Source organism: Thermobia domestica, chromosome 8 (assembly GCF_964235325.1).
Source record: "Thermobia domestica chromosome 8, izTheDome1.hap1.1, whole genome shotgun sequence".
Taxonomy (NCBI): Eukaryota; Metazoa; Arthropoda; class Insecta; order Zygentoma; family Lepismatidae; genus Thermobia; species Thermobia domestica.
The window spans coordinates 190,020,457-190,038,066 of record NC_137461.1 but is presented as its reverse complement, the minus strand read 5'-3'; the positions used below and the strand labels follow the sequence as shown (position 1 = coordinate 190,038,066).

Sequence of the window (17,610 nt, the reverse complement as noted above, 5' to 3'; positions counted from 1 at the left end):
AGCAAGGGGCACAGGAATTATATAAAAGAGAGTGTGTTGTTATGAACTACTAATATCTTTTGCAAGGAAGATTTCCACGTGTTACTCCGTGGCTCAGGCGATAAGTGAGAGTTTATAATACAGAAGTTCACGCGATCGAGTCTTGTCCACTGCTGTTATGTTATGTTTTTTTTTTTTTTTTCATTTTCATTGTTTAACGGTGAAAGTGACATAGATACATTTTCATTGACATTTAAAATAGTAATATTAACAATAATTATTATTATTAATTTTAATAATAACTTAGTATCAGACTTTAAGGGATTTTTATATGATGCATATATTCATTAAAATAGTCACTACCTGTTATGTACTCATTTGGTGTTCCCCCTAGGGTTACTAGGAATTGAAATCAGGATCTCTGACTGGCGCAGTCCAGTATGCTAACCGTATGACCACACAGCACGGGTCTGGCAAACCACATTTTCATAACGATTTGGTACCCCTCCTTTTCCCGTATCGATTAAAGTGCCATCCGTGAAGAAATTGTTTTCAATTCTGGGTGAAATCAGTCACTTTTTTCTGGAGAATCCAAATGTGCAATAAGAAATGGGGGTCCCATTTTAAATTTTTAAAGTCACCCTCTACCGCCGAAGGGGTGGGGATAGGGGGTTGTGTTTGGTATCATTGAACTATACATATAAAGCAGAAAAATGTACTCTCATTTTGAGCGTGTGGTTTCAATTTGATATTCACTTAAAAATCTATTTGAACTTTGGTAGTGGGGGATTTCCATAGCGTCATCTTCGTATACAAACAGATGGTGAATAAAAGTGACAGAGGTTTGAAAGCTGACAGTTTATTTGATTTTGTTTTCATAACCAGTTTAAATGTTCAAAATATAACGTTATATTTAGAAAAAATCAAATATCCTTATATTGAAAGAAAGCCGGACTGGGAACCGAACCGTCAATCATCATTACTGTAATTTCAAACGCCTCGCTAATCCCACTTGTTTTCTTTTTAAGTTACGTCGCGAAAGGTGGCCCTGAAGTTCACTTACCAAAGTCTGCTTTCCTCTTGTCAGTAACTTGTGTATATTTCTTACTCGGTTATACACGTTTTACATTTATTTCAGGTAACTCTGAATAACAGAGAAACGAACACAGACACATCAAAAACATTTAAAATCCCAAAAGTTCTCGAATCAGGGACCCTGTACACCACAGACGAACATACTACCCACTACACCACACAGGCAAGTTATAAAGCCAGCGCGTTTTAATAGTTCTACTTGAAATGCTCGAGATGTGCACTTGTAATAGATTGAGTGATTTATTCGAGAGAGGCAAAGCACTTTACTTTGAATCCTTTTCTTTGTTCCGTTTTTACTGTGTTTATTCTTTGTATTTTTCATACAGTGCTTGAAAAAGCAAATACATTTTTCGCTACGGTGTCTAGATATACAATTTTAACTGATCATAAAACAAAAATCTTTCGGTGAAGTAATATGGGGTAATGTGTGGTATTCTAGTTTCATACCGAGTTCCTTCGTAGCTAAGCGGTTAGCGTACGCACCTTTGACATAGGAGAGCCGGTTCGATTCCCGGTGTGAGTTCATGTGGTTCGGATTCCACGCTAGGTAAACGTCTCATATAGCCTTGCTGCTGAAAGAGATGTTAAAATCAACTCAACATTTATTTTTATACCATCAATAGAAGCAAAAGGTAGACGATACTATCCTGCTAAAAACATGCATTTATTTCTTTGGCACATATTACAAAGAATCGGACTATTTGCGACATTAATTACAAAAGTTTCAAAAAAAAGAAGCTTTATGAACATTAAGTCGCTTCAAGCGTTCAAATCGCTTTGTAAAAATCCAGATTATGAATTACAATAACTTTTTACGTTGTAATTAAAAATACAAGCATATATTGTTTTCTATCTCTCTCACATAGTCTTTCTATCTCTTCTTTCTCTACATATACACCTGTATATTACAATAGGTATCAGGGACATGGATAATTTTCATTTTGGACGTGTGATTTAAGGTTGGTATTCAAATCAGAAATCTGTTTCCATTAGAGCAATGTTAACGTTTCTCATTTTAGCGTCTTCGTATATAAATGATGACAGGGTGAATAAATGTAACTGGGCTTTGAAACGTGATAGTTCATCTGATTTTTTTTCAAGCACTTCAAACAGAACTTTATATTTAAAGAAATGTTTCCATATATTGAAAAAATTAAGAACTTCCTGGAGGCAGATTTGAACTGCCGCCCTCCGATGCCACAATTTCAAGAGCACTACTAAACACGCTTAACCACCGAGACAACTTATGAAAGAATACGTTGTAATATTGCTAATATATCGCTCCAAGCGCAGATTCACACTTGAAGTTTTAAATAGTCATTTCCTTCCTATATCCGTAATTTCAAATAAAGATATTGACTGATTTTGCATATTGGAATTCTGCATGAAGTGTGAATTGTATATTCAAGGCAGAAATACGTAGTTGACTACTCAGTTCATGTTTCTGTTCAATAGCTTCACATGTTAGTGAGTGTTCCTAATACCTGTGTACTGTGTCGAGTCATTTTCCCTGTAATTTCCCTCGGGGTGTTCTTCGCGTAATTATTTGACAGACTAAGGTTTCATAACAATAAAGGATTTTTGCTTATAATTTTCTTATTTTGCTTTATTTTTTCTCCAAAATAAATAATTATTCATTATTACACCGCTTTGTTAAGGAAAGCACAAAGAAGCGATAATATAGTAAGAAAACTGAGTTATTAATGAAAATGTGAAAGTTACAGTATATGCGAACTTTTTATTGCGGATGACGATACATCTGCCACTTTTTCTCCACCATCCTCTGCTCCTCAACACAAAGGAAGTTCTTCAACAGATGGTACCGCAACTGACTGCGTTGAAGAACAGCCTAATTTAGCCAATGAAATTGATAAAGGCGTGTTGCTGTTAAAGGGATTTTTACAACCGTACATGCTTGTACTTCAGATTTCGGGTTTGAGTAACCTGGTTGTGCTGCATAATATTTTATTATCCCTTGCTGTCACTAGCTGTTCTGACAAAGAACCATGAACAAAATTAAAATTGTGAAAAACCGCTTGCGTTCCACTATGTCTGATGTGTGGTTATCTAATTTGATTGTTCTGTCTTCGGAAAAAGATTTGCTTCAGAAAATATCAAACGAAGATATTATTAACGCATTCGCAAAGATCACAGCAAGTAGGTTGCAGCTTCTTCAGCTGTTCTAGATAAAGTGTGGATGTTGTGGAATTTAGTTCTCAATTTTTTAAAACCATTTTTATACACATTCTGTTTAACATACATTACAGTGTTATAAATAAAATAATGCACATTTCAGTTTCAATTATCATTGTATTCCTACTGCAAATGTTGTTTTGCAGATTTGAATTTCAGTTTGCAGATCCTTAAAATATGCTGTCCCAGTAGGCTACATATTAGTTTCCTAGTAGAAAATTATAGGTGTGTACAAAATAAATTTAACTCAGCAGGCGTCATGAGGTTGGCTTGATGTTGAACGTCGAATTACATCTTGATTGTCATTACAGCGCTTAGAGGTATTTACTGAGTATAATCTGTATGACAACCAATAAAAGCGGGGGAGGGGGGAATGGAAGGGAAACAGGTGGGGAAATGTACTGTAAAGCAAAGGGGGGATGGGCACCCCTGTGTCTATGAAATGTTAACTGTCTAGTACTAATATCTTGGAATAAATTTATGGCAGTTCCAGATCATTCATATCTTTTATACGCTTTAATAACTCTTTCTAATACATTAAACTCATATTTACATTTGTACTTTTATCTAACAATTATTCTTCTTCAAAAAATAAAAACTGTAAATAATAGTTTATTTTGTAAAAATGTTTGGCGTAGCTATATCAGCATCCATGTATTATACCTAACTGGTATGGAGCTAAATGCCAATTGTCAACTGCTTTATTTTGATTGTAATTGGTCATTAAAACTTTAACCTAATTCTAATAATTAAACACTGCTTATAATGTAAATAAAGATTACGGTATCTTTTCCGCCACCGATTAATTCCTGGTATCACGGTACGGTATCTACATCATTATTCATTATCATGTATATTTTACTTTCAAGATGAATAAAATGTGAAAATTTTACTAAAATTGGACATCCAATACTGCTATTTAAAAAAATCAAATCTATCCTGAAATCTGTTACTATCAAAGCAGTCAAAACTGAGCAATATACCTACTGGAACACTTTCAACAAAGAAATGAACAAACAAAAATTTTGATTATACCACCTCTCTTCCTGTCCAACTCTCGAATTTTATGCCAGCCTTTTATGAACATAATTTGCTGACACTTGAAATAAATTAAAAATAAGACACATAAGCTAACCAACAATCAAGATTAAATGTCTCATCTTTGGAAAGACTATTTTATTCCTTACAAAAATCGGTCTATTCTTTTTCAGGGTTGAACGGCCTAAACATTCTATATCCATTCAATTCATCTGTTCACGTTCAATTTGGGCTGAACTGTTCACGTTCACTTTTTTTTATCTTTCATGTCTCTACGTTTCTCAAACCTATATTGATATTCCCTACATTTGATATGACCATTGTTTTGCTTCAGCCTAACTCGATGGCTTAAGAAACCAAAAGAAACGTTACCGCAAAAGCAAAAACTAACAGTGTTACAGTCTACCTAGTTTCTGTTAAACTCAAAATTAACGAAAATTATAATTTACGGTGATTCTCTGAATTGAAAGGAAAGTACCATAATCAGATTAACACGGATTTCTTACGTTGTATATTGCGAAAGAATTATAATATTATTTATATGCAACTATTATACTACATTTTAATAAGAATTACTTCTGTTTGCTGCTCGAATATTGACAAGATTAACTTACAGGTTCCCAATAGTTAAATGTTTCGTCACAGTCTGATATTTGGTTCCAAACAGCTGCACAAAACCTCGCTGACAGAAGAGCCTTGAAAGCTGTTTCACCATTTGGATAAATAATTCCCATTTCGGATGGATTTATGTTACTATGATATCCATTATCTCTGAAATAAGAAAATGAAAAATTGAATTGTATATATATATATATATATATATATATATATATATATATAGTCACAAATAATGATGACAACGACTGCTTGTTAAAACAAACCATACCAAATACTTGTTTTTTTAAGTTATGACATATGTTCTAGAGCAGGCATGTCAAACGTGTGGCCCGCGGGCCACATGGAGCCCGGAAACCCGTGCTTTGCGACCCGCCAGCCTATTTGGCTGATTGAAGTTTCTCTTATACCGAAGTTGCCCAGGTACCCATATTTAATTTTACTTTCTGGAAGAGAAAGATTGTTCTGCAGTCTTTTTTTAGAAGAAAAAATGCTTCGGCCTATTTGGCTACTTCAAGTTTTTCTGTATCGAATTTGCCAAGTGATCCATATTTAGTTTTCCTTTCTGTAAGAGAAAGATTGTTCCGCAAGTTTTTTTTTAAAAAAAGAAAAAACACTTTTTAGAAACTTTTTTTCTTGGCGACAATGAGTGAACTGATTGTTGTTTGTGGCACTTTTGTGATCTATTTCTCCACTGAGTTTCCTCCTCCCTTCCAGAAGGAAACTAATTTTAAGTACAAGAAGTGGACTGGGTCGTCACAGTCTCGTCCAATTTCCACCCCTGCAGGAGGGGTTGTGAATTGTCTGCAGTTCCGTTAGTCACTTGTGCATCGAAGTTTTTACTTTCAGTCTCGGCATAGCAGAGTTCAGTATCTTTTCACACAGTGCGGAGTGTATATGAATTATAGTGATTGTGTGCAAGTCTACTTCGCTGAACTAGACATTAGCTTACCTAAGCAAACAGTTTCCCTGTGTTTTATAGTAAATTTCTAAAGAAAATGTTGTTATAAAACCCTTCAACCACCAAAAAGAGAACAATTAAAAGTGAGGTCCGTGTTTTTCAAGAAAAGTGGAAAACCACCTACTTCTGTTGCGAAATGAAAGATACAATTACTTGCCCGATTTGTGGACAAAAATCGTGCCAAAAGAATACAGCATAACGTGTCATTACGAAACACATTGTGCAAAATATGACCAGGATAAAGATAAATCCAGGGAAGATAAATTGTGCGATTTTAAGGCTACTCTCGGCAAGCAACAATATGTGTTCACAAATGTGAAACGGGACCCTGAAGCCGTTATCAAAGCAAGCTACGTCATTGCAGAACTTATAGCAAAGAATTCTAAATCTTTTAATGAAAGTGAATTTGTAAAAGAAAATCTTTGAGTTTTACGTCCCACGGTTATGCCGGTGAGGCTAAAGGAGACGGTGATTATGAGAAATGAGTGAAATGGCGGAATGAAGAAAGTGGGAGGAAACGGGAGAACCCCGAGAAAACCCACGAGCACGGTGTTTGTCCACCACAAAGTCCACACGGCGCGAGCTGGGATCGAACCAGGGACCCCAAGCACCGCAGGTGAACGCTCTACCACTGAGCCACCGCGCCCCCTGAATTTGTAAAAGAGTGTCTTGTAAAAACCACTGAAATTGTATGTTCTGATAAAGTTCAGACTTTCAAAGATATTTCCTTGTCGCGGAATACCGTTGCTGAGAAGATTGATGATACTGCTACTAATTTAAGTGAACAGTTGTTGGCAAAAGTTGAAAGTTTCACATCAAGGTATCCAATTGCAGTCGATGAAACACACATGTTTGTGGTGTGGCACAATTAGCTGTGTTTATTCGGATACGTGATAATGAGTTAAATAATATAACTGAGGAGTTACTGGACATAGTTCCTCTTAAAAATACGACAACCGGTGAGACATCTTTCATGAAGTAATTAGTCTCCTGGAAAAATACAATCTTCCGTTATCAAAACTTGTGTGTGTAGCAACAGACGGAGCTCCTTCCATGACGGGAAAACAGAAAGGATTTGTTGCTATGTTGCTGACCAAATAGAAAGAAGTGTCTTTAAGTAGTAAGTTTGACCACGTCCACTGCATCATTCGCCAGGAAGTTTTGTTCTAAAGTTATAAAAATGAATCACGTTTTGAAATTTGTGAAAAAAGTCGTAAAGTTTATTCGTTCTACGGGACTGAATCAACGCCAATTTCCATCTTTACTTCGTGACATTGGGAGTGAATTTGAGAGTCTACCATACTATGCAGAAGTTCGTTGGTTTTCATGTGACAAGTGTTTTAAAGCGGTTTTGACTTCTTCGGGATGAAATTAAAATGTTCTTGGAAATGAAAAGCGAATCAACTGACAAACTTTCTGATGATACTAGGATACAGGATTTGGCCTTTATGGTGGACATAACAGGGCATTTCAATTACTTAAATTTGAAGTTACAAGGGAAAAACCAGGTTGCAGTTTCCTTGTATGGCAATATTAAGGCCTTTAAATTAAAACTCAGGCTTTGGAAAGGGCAGATGAACAATGACAGCTTAAATCGTTTTCCTACCTGCCAAGATTTCAAAAAGTCTCACAGTGATTATGATTTTACCCGTTATGGTTCTCACATAAAGAAATTAATAAATGACTTTCAGAATAGGTTTCAAGATTTCGAAATGTGTGAGAGCGATTTCTCTTTGTTTAGCGCTCCATTCTTTTTTGACGTTCAAAAGATAGATAGTAACATCCAAATAGAAGTGATTGAAATTCAGTGCAATTATGTGTTGAAAGACAAATATAATGAAACAGGAATACCTAAGTTCTTTTCCTATTTGCCAAATCAATACCCTGTAATGCGTCAGTTTGTTGCGATAATAAAAGTCATGTTTGGTTCCACCTTCCTCTGTTAACAATTATATTTCCTTATGAACACAAACAAAACTTCTCATAGATCAAGACTCACAGCAGAGCATTTGTCTTCCATCCTGAAAATAGCATCTCCACAGAATGAAGTAGCTGACATTGAAACTCTTTTGTTTCCCAGAAAAGATGCAAATTCTCAAAAAAGAAAGAAGAAAAGAAAAAAACAGTAATGTAAGTGTAATTCAATAATTGTTCATTTGGCTATTTAGCATTTTTTTTCTCGTTTCATGACTGTGTAATGTTTTCATCTCTATTCGAATATTTTTTTAAAATGATATGGTTAATAAAAAAATTACTACAGCATAATTACTACATTTGTCAAAATGTATATTAGTTCGATAAAAAAAATACCGACAAGATATTTTACTACTTACGCATTTTTTTTATCAATATGAAATTTCGTTTCATCAAAATATAATGTATCTTTTTGCTCACAGGTGCGGATCGTCGTTGACTTGGCTCGGGCTGAATTTGCCCCACGCATAACTTGAGTTTTACATATCTGTTCCAGGGTATATTTTTCTACATAAACTCTTACCTTGCACCACGAACGTTGCTCTCATTTAGGAATCTGTTTTCACGATATTTTGTTAACCTCTGTAACCATGATCCTACGCGTATGCAATGTGAGCAGAAACTATTATTTTAATTCCATTGAAATGTTATGTTCTTTGTCCTGTAAAGAAAGAAAGACAAGAAGAAGAAACAGACAGAAAGCAGAGCCGAGTATTCCGAAAATCACATTCTTTGACAATTAAATTCGAAACTTGTAACTTCAAATCCAATCACATCCTTGTATAAAAACATCTTTCCGTGAGATCTTATCGAAAAGGTTTCAATATCACTTATGGGTTCTTCCATTATAAATCGTCAAACAGTCCCCAGGTGACCATCTGGGATTTTGATGAAATTTGACACACAAGTACCTACATCCTTCGTAAGAAAGTCTGTAATATTTTGTTTTCCTGTAGCTACCTGTTCCAGAGAAATTGACCTAGAAGTTAGGCAGTCCGCATCGTGACTTGCTGAACAGGCTGGTTTTTGTAAGTTTGTAAAGAGCAAGAACTCGGTTACTAATTATGTTACACGGGTCAAACTTTTTCTGCAATAAATATATGCATCGTTGTAATGCTGTAATATGTTGAAAGCGGCATGACTATTTTATATTCTGATATCTAAATTGTCAGTCACCACTTTTTTACATTACCGTTTACAAAGCTCATTTTTTAACATGTTACAGATTTCCTAGATAACACAACAAATGTCTGTGTTTGTGCGCAGTACCTTACAGGGTAGTGAACTATATCCACCAGTGATGCCGAGCTGTTTACACTTTATTTACAGGATTTATGGGAAGTTAAAGTTGGTATCATTGTAAAAACACAAACTTTTTGCTTATTTTCAGAGCCCTGTTTAACTATGTTGACAGTTGAGTATGATTATGATATTTTGGATGAACATTGCTATTTATATAACAAACAGCTTGTGTGAATTTCAAAACCCTGATGTATTTCATTACATTTTAAATCATCGCATTTGTCAACAGGTGTCGGTAGTCTTTCAGGTTTAGAACGGATATGGAAAATGGAAGTAAAGAAGTACGTATGCGCCAGGTGAAAACATTTACACTGATTGAGCACTTTAAAACATATATTGTAAGACTATAAGAAGAAACAATGTGCCACATAATGAAATTAATTGTCACAAAATAGTGGAGTTCTGTGGGTCAAAATTACAGTTCAGTATTAGTAATAAGAAACTGAGCGTTCAAATAAATAAGAAACATGCACACAAAGTGAAAAGGAACATAATAAACCTGTGGAATAGGTTACGTAAGCAAATGATACGTGCATGTTGTAAAACACAAATGATTTCAAATTGTGGAAACTTACATGAACTAACACTTTGCAAAACAACATACCTTTCTTTACTTTCTAAGACATGCTAGTACGTTTTGGTAACTATTATCATCCAGTCTGTATGTTCGTCTACTGTTACCTTGTAATAAAGGTACTTCCAGGATACAGATAACATCATGAATGGTATCCCGACTTCTTTCCGCAGTGGCCATGACAGCACAGAGGACTCAGTTGGTACCATGAAATTCACACGTACATCTTCATTTTTTCATGACACATCGTTGATCATACCAACGTACCTCTTACTCTCATACATGCATGCAACGTACACACCACTAAGAAGCTTATGTTGCCATTCGTTTCTTGCTTCCACCAGACAATGTGATACCAAACTCGTCTGCAGAAATTATCTTCATAAGAACTGTGTTTGCCTCAGTTGGTATAAATGTACTGTGAGAGCGAGTTTTAGGAATGGTCTGTAAGTTTGTGTATTGCTTTTCTGTGCATTCACTTTTCCTCGAGATATCTTCAGCAAACACATAAAAATAGTGTATGCCTTTAATGTTGCTGTCAGCCCATTCGTACATACCCTGTGCAGTAACAATTGGTCTGGTAAGTGACTGAAGAGTGGCTCTGGCTGTCAATCTTTATGTAGTTGCTCCTATACCATCACATGGGCTTTTGCCGTGGGATGTTGCAAAATAGTGCCATTCTGCTTTGATTCCGAAGACAGTTTCATGCTGACGTAGATTGTAAATGATCTTGTAATTTTATATTGTGATCCAGCACCATCACTAGAGTAAATTATCTTATCTATCTGCCTATTTGTCAGGTGTAACATGAAATGCCTTAGGAATATACAGACAGTAATAGCGTTATGCTGTAAACTGTCTGATATGCAACAGAAAGTGATACATTGCAGGGTTCTAGTATTATTATTATAGTACACCACAAAAGATGCACAGTTGCCTTGGATTTCTCCCAATGGTACCCGCGAACCTCGTCCTGTATAATGAACGTGCAATTTTCGGCAAAATCCAGTAAAACAATTAGCTCTGCTTTCTGTAGTGAAGTTTTTATATTACTCAGGTATACAGCTTAAGCCTTTGGCTATGAAATGGTGCTGTCTAAGACTGTCAATTCCCTGAGTCAATGTGTCACAAAACTCATTCACAGACAGCTGTAGGATTTGTAATGTCAACCGGTCTGTGAACCCAGTTTTTAAATTTAACATAGTCATCACCTTCAAGTAAGTGATCATCAAAACGTTTTACGAGATAATCTTGCCCTCCTTCCTTCCACAGTTGCCACAGTAATGTAACATACACTGTACGTTCGTTGCATCACACACTGCAATATTCAGCAGTGTCTTGTAGTTGTGTCCTGATCCAAGAAGGGCATCGACTATCAGTTTAATGAAATGAAATCTTTGTTTTACGTCCCACGGTTATGCCGGTTAGGCTAAAGGAGACGGTGATGATGAGTAATGAATGAAGAAAGTGGGAGGAAACGGGAGAACCACGAGAAAACCCACGCACACGGTGTTTGTCCACCACAAAGTTCACTTGGCGGGAGCTGGGATCGAACCCAGGATCTCAAGCACCAGAGGTGAACGCTCTACCACTGAGCCACCGCGGCCCCTATCACTTTAATGTTTTGATGATATTGACACAAACACACACACACACACACACTGAATGAGTGCCTTTTGCCTTAACTGTAATGCACCACTTCGGCCTTAAGGCACAAAATTTTGCAAACCCAATTTTAAACTGTGGTTTCTGTTAGCAGAATTCAACATATGTTTCATGTATATTCATTAGTAGTAGCCTTTTTCGAACTTTACCTTCATCTGTATGCACATACATACATTCTTTCATTCCAGGACAGATTCTGAAACACCCATCGCTTTCATAAATGAAACTACTTCATTCACTGTTACCTGGGGAATTATTTTCCGAGGCTTCTGTTCTTGAAGAGATAGGATTCCTTTCTCATCTTAAGTTCTTTGCTTTTCGCACTAAATAATCTGAGGCCCTCAAACTATGTACAGTTTTTCTGATACTCCAAGTTGCAGGAGCAAGTGTTAAGATTTGGACTTTCTGTTTATAGGGAAATGTTTTGTGATACTTTTCTACAAGCTGCTGTATAAGTATAGAGAAATCAGCACACCTGTCACATGTCTTTTCAGTAGAGAAACGTAGTGCTCGGTATTCCAAGAACATCTACTGTTTTCTCTTGTACGACATTTGTTATCTGCTTCACTTTTCTCTTGCTGTATCCTTCTCTGCCTCTCATACTTATATTCTTCAGTGCTGAGTAGCCTACAGATTTGAGAGACACGTTAGTTGCTCCTGGTGAACAGTGTTTGCTGTGTAGCTAGGACCATACTTATTATTATCATCACTGGTTTCTGGCACTGGCACACCTAACACATATTCAGCACAACTTCTATCCTGGAACTAGTGATGGGCAGTGGGAATATTCCCAGTGGGAAGGAATTTAAAAAATGGGAATATTCCCTGGCCTATAAATTCCCGGGAAGGAATTTATTTCCATTTCTTTACTTTATCTTCCAAATTATAAGAAGCATATGACTGATCACTTTACTTTAATATATTATGATTTACTTCTAGGTCTTAAAGAATTTGAAGGTTAAAAAATTTAAAATTATTCGACTGTACTTTATTTAACTAATAATATGACTTTTTAAGTTCCATTTCCATTTACACTAAAAAGTAGGGTAATTGTTCAGTATTGGGGGCCAAAATTAGCAAAAAGTAGAATGATTTACGGAAGAAATGAGTTGATAGTGGTGCTCAAGTAGTCAAGAAAATATCGAACACAATGTTTTTAGGGCAGTAGGGAATTTGTACAAACCGTAAAAGTAAGTGGAAGTGATTTATGTGAGAAGAGAAAGTAAATTGTTGGTAACGAAGATAGAAAACAACGTGCCCTGCGGTGCTCTAACCTGCCTTCACTCGCTTACGCTTGCTCGGCAATGCTATCTGAATTTAATGTTGTTAACGTAATTTAACGTATGGAACCATAAAACTACCGCATCGGAATAGAATATCGCAAAAAAGTAGGTGCAAAATCTGAAAAAATGAAAGTTTTACGTCCCACGGTTGTGCTGGGTAGGCTAAAGGAGACGGTAAAGATGAGAAATGAATGAAATGAAGAAAGTGGGAGTAAACGGGAAAACCCCGAGAAAATCCACGAGCACTGTGTCTGTTTACCATAAAGTCCACACGGGTGCAAAATCTGGGCCCTCAAAGCTAAACAACAGCCAAAAGTAGCAAAGTACTAATTTACAAATGATGAAAAGGATCCATTTTGTAAAGTAATGTAGAATTATGTAGCAATAGAGATCAACTATTATTAATAAAGCCTGAACCACCGTTACTAATAGACGTCGGTCTGTCTCCTCTGTCTGACTCGAATTTCTGAAGAGGTACTCGGACTTCTTTTACATGTGAATTAACGCAATAAATTTCGAGAAATGGGCAGGAAGAAAGGTCGTGTGTGGCAATGTTACATGCAAAATTATAAAGATAGGAAAATATCTTGCAAATATTGTGAACATATATTTATGCGCAAATGTTGACAAAATCGTGGGACATGTGTCTTCTGGCAGTTACCCAACCTAATTTTGTTTATAACATCTAAAAATTTAATATGTTTATAATATCAGGAGTAGAGTCAAGTTTAGAAAATCCACTTACATGTAAATTTAAACTGTTTGGCGGTTTAAAAGTATGTGGACTTACTATACCATTTTTTCCACATATTTACTTCCACAGAACATATTGTAAATAAATATCCATTTATGCGTACTCTCTAAATGTAATAAAATAACATAACGTCGTTCAGAATGTACATTTTAAAGGCTCCTCTGCGGACAACATTAATAATATACTGTGATATAAAAACGAATTTAACTTTGAAATTATAATATAGTAATAGAATGCAATTTTCTTTGTGATTGTACATAAATTCCCGGAAAATTCCCATTTCGTTGAATATTCCCGAAAAATATCTTCCCGGGAATTTACCCATCACTATCTGGAACGTGGTTAACACGAAGCTCATTGACTTTGTCCTCATCCAGAGCAGAGAGGGACTCTGAAAGTAAAATTACTTCCATTCTCCATATCCGTTCTAAACCTGAAAGACTACCGACAGCTGTTGACAAAAGTGATGATTTAAAATGGAAGAAAATATATCAGGGTTTTGAAATTCACACAAGATGTTTGTTACATAAGTAGCAATGCTCATTCAAAATATCACAGTCATATTCAACTGTCAACATAGCTAAACAGAGCTCTGAAAATAAGCAAAAAGTTAGTTTTCTTGCAATGATACCAAATTTAACCTCCCATAAATTCTGTAAATAAAGTGTAAACAGCCCTGCATTACTGGTGCATATAGTTCACTACCCTGTAAGGTACTGCACACAAACACAGGCATTTGTTGTTTTATCTAGGAAACCTGTGACATGTTAAAAAATGAGCTCTATAAACAGTAATGTAAAAAAGTGCTGACTTTGATAGTTTATATATCCGAACGTAAAATGGTCATGCCACTTTCAACATATTACAGCATTATAACGATGCATATATTTATTGCAGAAAAAGTTTGACCCATGTAACATAATTAGTAACCGAGTTTCTTGCTCATTAAAAACTTAAAAAATCTGCGTGTTCGGCAAGTCATGATGCGGACTGCCTCGCTTCTAAGTTAATTTCTCAGGAACTGGTAGAGACAGGAGAATACAAAATTACAGGCTTTCTTACGAAGGATCTAGGTACCTGTGTGTCAAATTTCATCAAAATCCCTGCTGGTCGACTGGGGATTTTTTTCTAATTTCGGTGATTATACATGGACTGACCCTTATGCATGGGCTTAGCGTTGTCCTGTAACAGGAGGACCCCTTTGCGATTCAGAAGTCTCCAGAGTTTCGATTTTTTTCTTGAACACGGCTCAATTGCTGAGGGTACACAGTTGCATTAATGCTCTGACCAGCTGGTGGCGGTTCCCGATGCACGATGCCGCGAGCAGTCCACCAAACACATACGAGGACCCTCCTCTCGTGTAGTGCTGGTTTCAGCTGTTTTGGAACCGGTTCGTGGGATGCTAAGCAATGATTATGGCACCGTGGAACTTTGTACAAGATCCACTTCTCATCACATGTCAACACCCTGTCCAGAAATGGCTCCTTCCTTAGACGAGACAGCAAAGAAACACAGGTGTGTGTGCTCGCGTTACCTTCTGGCCCGGAATCAACTTTATATGGGACACATTGACCCAATGTGTTGTGCTTCCCAAGTTGATGGAGGTGCTACCGAATGGTTTCTCCACTCACACTGAATAGTAGTCCCAACTGCTCACATGTCTGGCCATTGTTCGCCTCAATTGCTGCCTGAAAATTTTCATTTTGTACATGTGTTGGTCTTCCGGCACGTGGTGCATCTTCGAGTGTTTCATCACTATTCTTGTTAAAACACCGCTGCACTGTCCGCGTAGTCACGACACCCTCCCTCACTAAATGCCTGGCATATCTTCCGTCCCGCTGCAGGGGCGTTTGACCCCAGTTTGAACTCGTACAGCATACACGTCCTTATGACGCTCTGCAGAGGTCCCGTGTTCACTATGTCCTTACGCACGTTCACAGTGTAACTGAACTGCCACAACCAGGTAGTACATTGGATATACTCACCCCAACAACTGACCTTCGCCTTATCTCCATTTGCATTCAACTCATGGTGTGAGAGCCAACTGAACACAGACCTCCACAAAAAGCGACAGAACTTTCTTGGTTACCTTTATACTTATCATTCCACAGTACATCATCACAAACTGGGAAATGTATAAGTTCAGAAATAAAAGTATCCCCCCGTCTAAATTCAATTCGGAAAAATGAAATGAAATCTTTGTTTTAGTCCCACAATTATGCCGGCTAGGCTAAAGGAAACGTGATGATGAGAAATGAATGAAATGGTGAAACGAAGAAAGTGGGAGAAAACGGGAGAACCCCGAGAAAACCTACGCACACGTTGTTTGTCCACCACAAAGTTCACTTGGGGCGAGCGGTGATTGAACCAAGGCCCCATGCATCAGAGGTGAACGCTCTACGACTGAGCCACCGTGGCCCCTAAATTTAAGTCGAGTTTTACTGTTCTGAAGAAGAATGATTCGAATATATTTCTTTCCATATAGTTGCAGCATGGATGTGGAACTTCCACTCTGTCAACCTCATGACAGGTTTCTTCTAATTGTTTAGACAAGTCAGATGCTCATGCATCTCATATGTTTCATGATCGAAGTCTTCATGTTTCATGTTCGAAGTCTTAATGTTTCATTTCGCCATTCTTATGTAGTGTTTGTTACAAATTCAATGAGTTTGAGGAAGAAAACGTCTCTTTGTAGTAATTTTCATATGCTGACATTGAATTTTCCAAACCTATCCTTGATTTCACTGAAAATTTGATGTCAAAATTATTCCCATTTTTTCTCATTCACTTTAGAAATTCCCGGCCAAACGGGTAGTGAAACTCATTTATATTTTAATTTAGGTATGTTATTCAAACTTTCGTGGTATGATAAGTGAAAGACATCCAATTAGTACTAACAACATTGTGGTACTGAATTGAAGTTCAAAAATACAAAAGTGATTCTATTAGTGGTTATTAAAATAATCCTTTATAGTAGTGAAATGTGCCTATGTTTATGTGAGTTTAAAAAAGAATTCAAAATCTTACCTTGTATCCCCAACTGACGCTCATGTTTAGGACATCATTCTACAATATACTTCAATTCTCTCTGGAACCATTTCCAGGTGCATGAGTGATGCAAGCTGGAATCTATTTACGACTACATTATTATATCACTTCAATACCTGTAAATAGAAAAATTGCAACCAAATATTCTGCAGTACACTCCTGTCAATTCTATTCAATATTTCTGAGTTTTTATGGAAATAAATCTGTTATCTTAACTTCAGTGACTATTTCCTGATATCCAACGCTGTTATTTGCTTGGACCTGTTTAAGATCTTGTAAAATTGTATAATAAATATCACTTACCTCTTGTGCAGTCAGAGAGCTAACATTGTCAATTGATTGCAATCTTTATGTTTGAAAACTCCTTTTGTCCCAGTTGATTTTAACATTGACATATTCTTTTTAATTGTGTATTTTATAATTATAATAGTTACACTAATTGTAATCCCTTTTTTTCATTCCAGAAAACATCTTTTCAAACTATAGCCTACATACTGGTTACGAAAATCATTGTTGCCGCGTCAATACTGTTTGTTTCCTGTGTAAAAAACAAATGTTCTTTGCTTGTTCAAAACTCTTATGTGTAATATTTACATTTATATAATAATAATAATAATAATAATAATAATAATAATAATAATAATAATAATAATAATAATATTTATATTTAGTTGCAGTTAACTATTAATTACATTGTCCCACCGACGATTTGGGTTCGCGCTATCCAAGTCTTCTTGTGATGAAGAAAGATTCAGAGACATTTCTATTAATATTGTTTGAACACGAGTGGCCTGTTACTTATAGGTGTTTGGACAGTTCTGACTGTTTGTGTGGGAGGGGGAGGGCTCTTCACATCTCGCATCCCTTATGTGTTCCCTTATCCTAGTCTTGACGTTCCTTTTGGTCATGTCTATGTAGTGTTTATCGCAAGTGCAAAACGCTGCTTAAAGCCCTGTAAAGACAACTGATTTCTGTAAGCAGAAAACGCACTTTCAAAACTGATTCCAGAGTTGATTGAAAATTTGATATTAAAATTATTGTCTATTTTTCTCATCGTTTCAGAAACTCCCGAGCAAAAAGGTAAGGAGATCCACTTAGATACCCTTTTAATCTTGTTTTCCGGTCTTAT

At 36.3% G+C, this 17,610-nt stretch overlaps 1 protein-coding gene across 4 annotated transcripts in view; it reads right to left on the bottom strand.

Moving 5' to 3' along the window:
- Alg9 (alpha-1,2-mannosyltransferase Alg9) overlaps positions 1-17,610 on the bottom strand; it is a 242,119-nt gene that overhangs the window by 197,716 nt on the left and 26,793 nt on the right. Inside the window, exons 2-4 of one of the 4 annotated variants that reach the window (XM_081769336.1) lie at positions 16,461-16,597; positions 8,379-8,516; positions 4,920-5,076 (exon numbers count right to left, since the gene is read on the bottom strand). In XM_081769336.1, the coding sequence (XP_081625462.1) occupies positions 4,920-5,039 (120 nt within the window). In that variant the 5' untranslated portion in view covers positions 5,040-5,076; positions 8,379-8,516; positions 16,461-16,597. The remainder of the gene's footprint in view (positions 1-4,919; positions 5,077-8,378; positions 8,517-16,460; positions 16,598-17,610) is intronic. The other 3 variants (XM_081769337.1, XM_081769335.1, XM_081769334.1) reach the window with 3 other exon arrangements.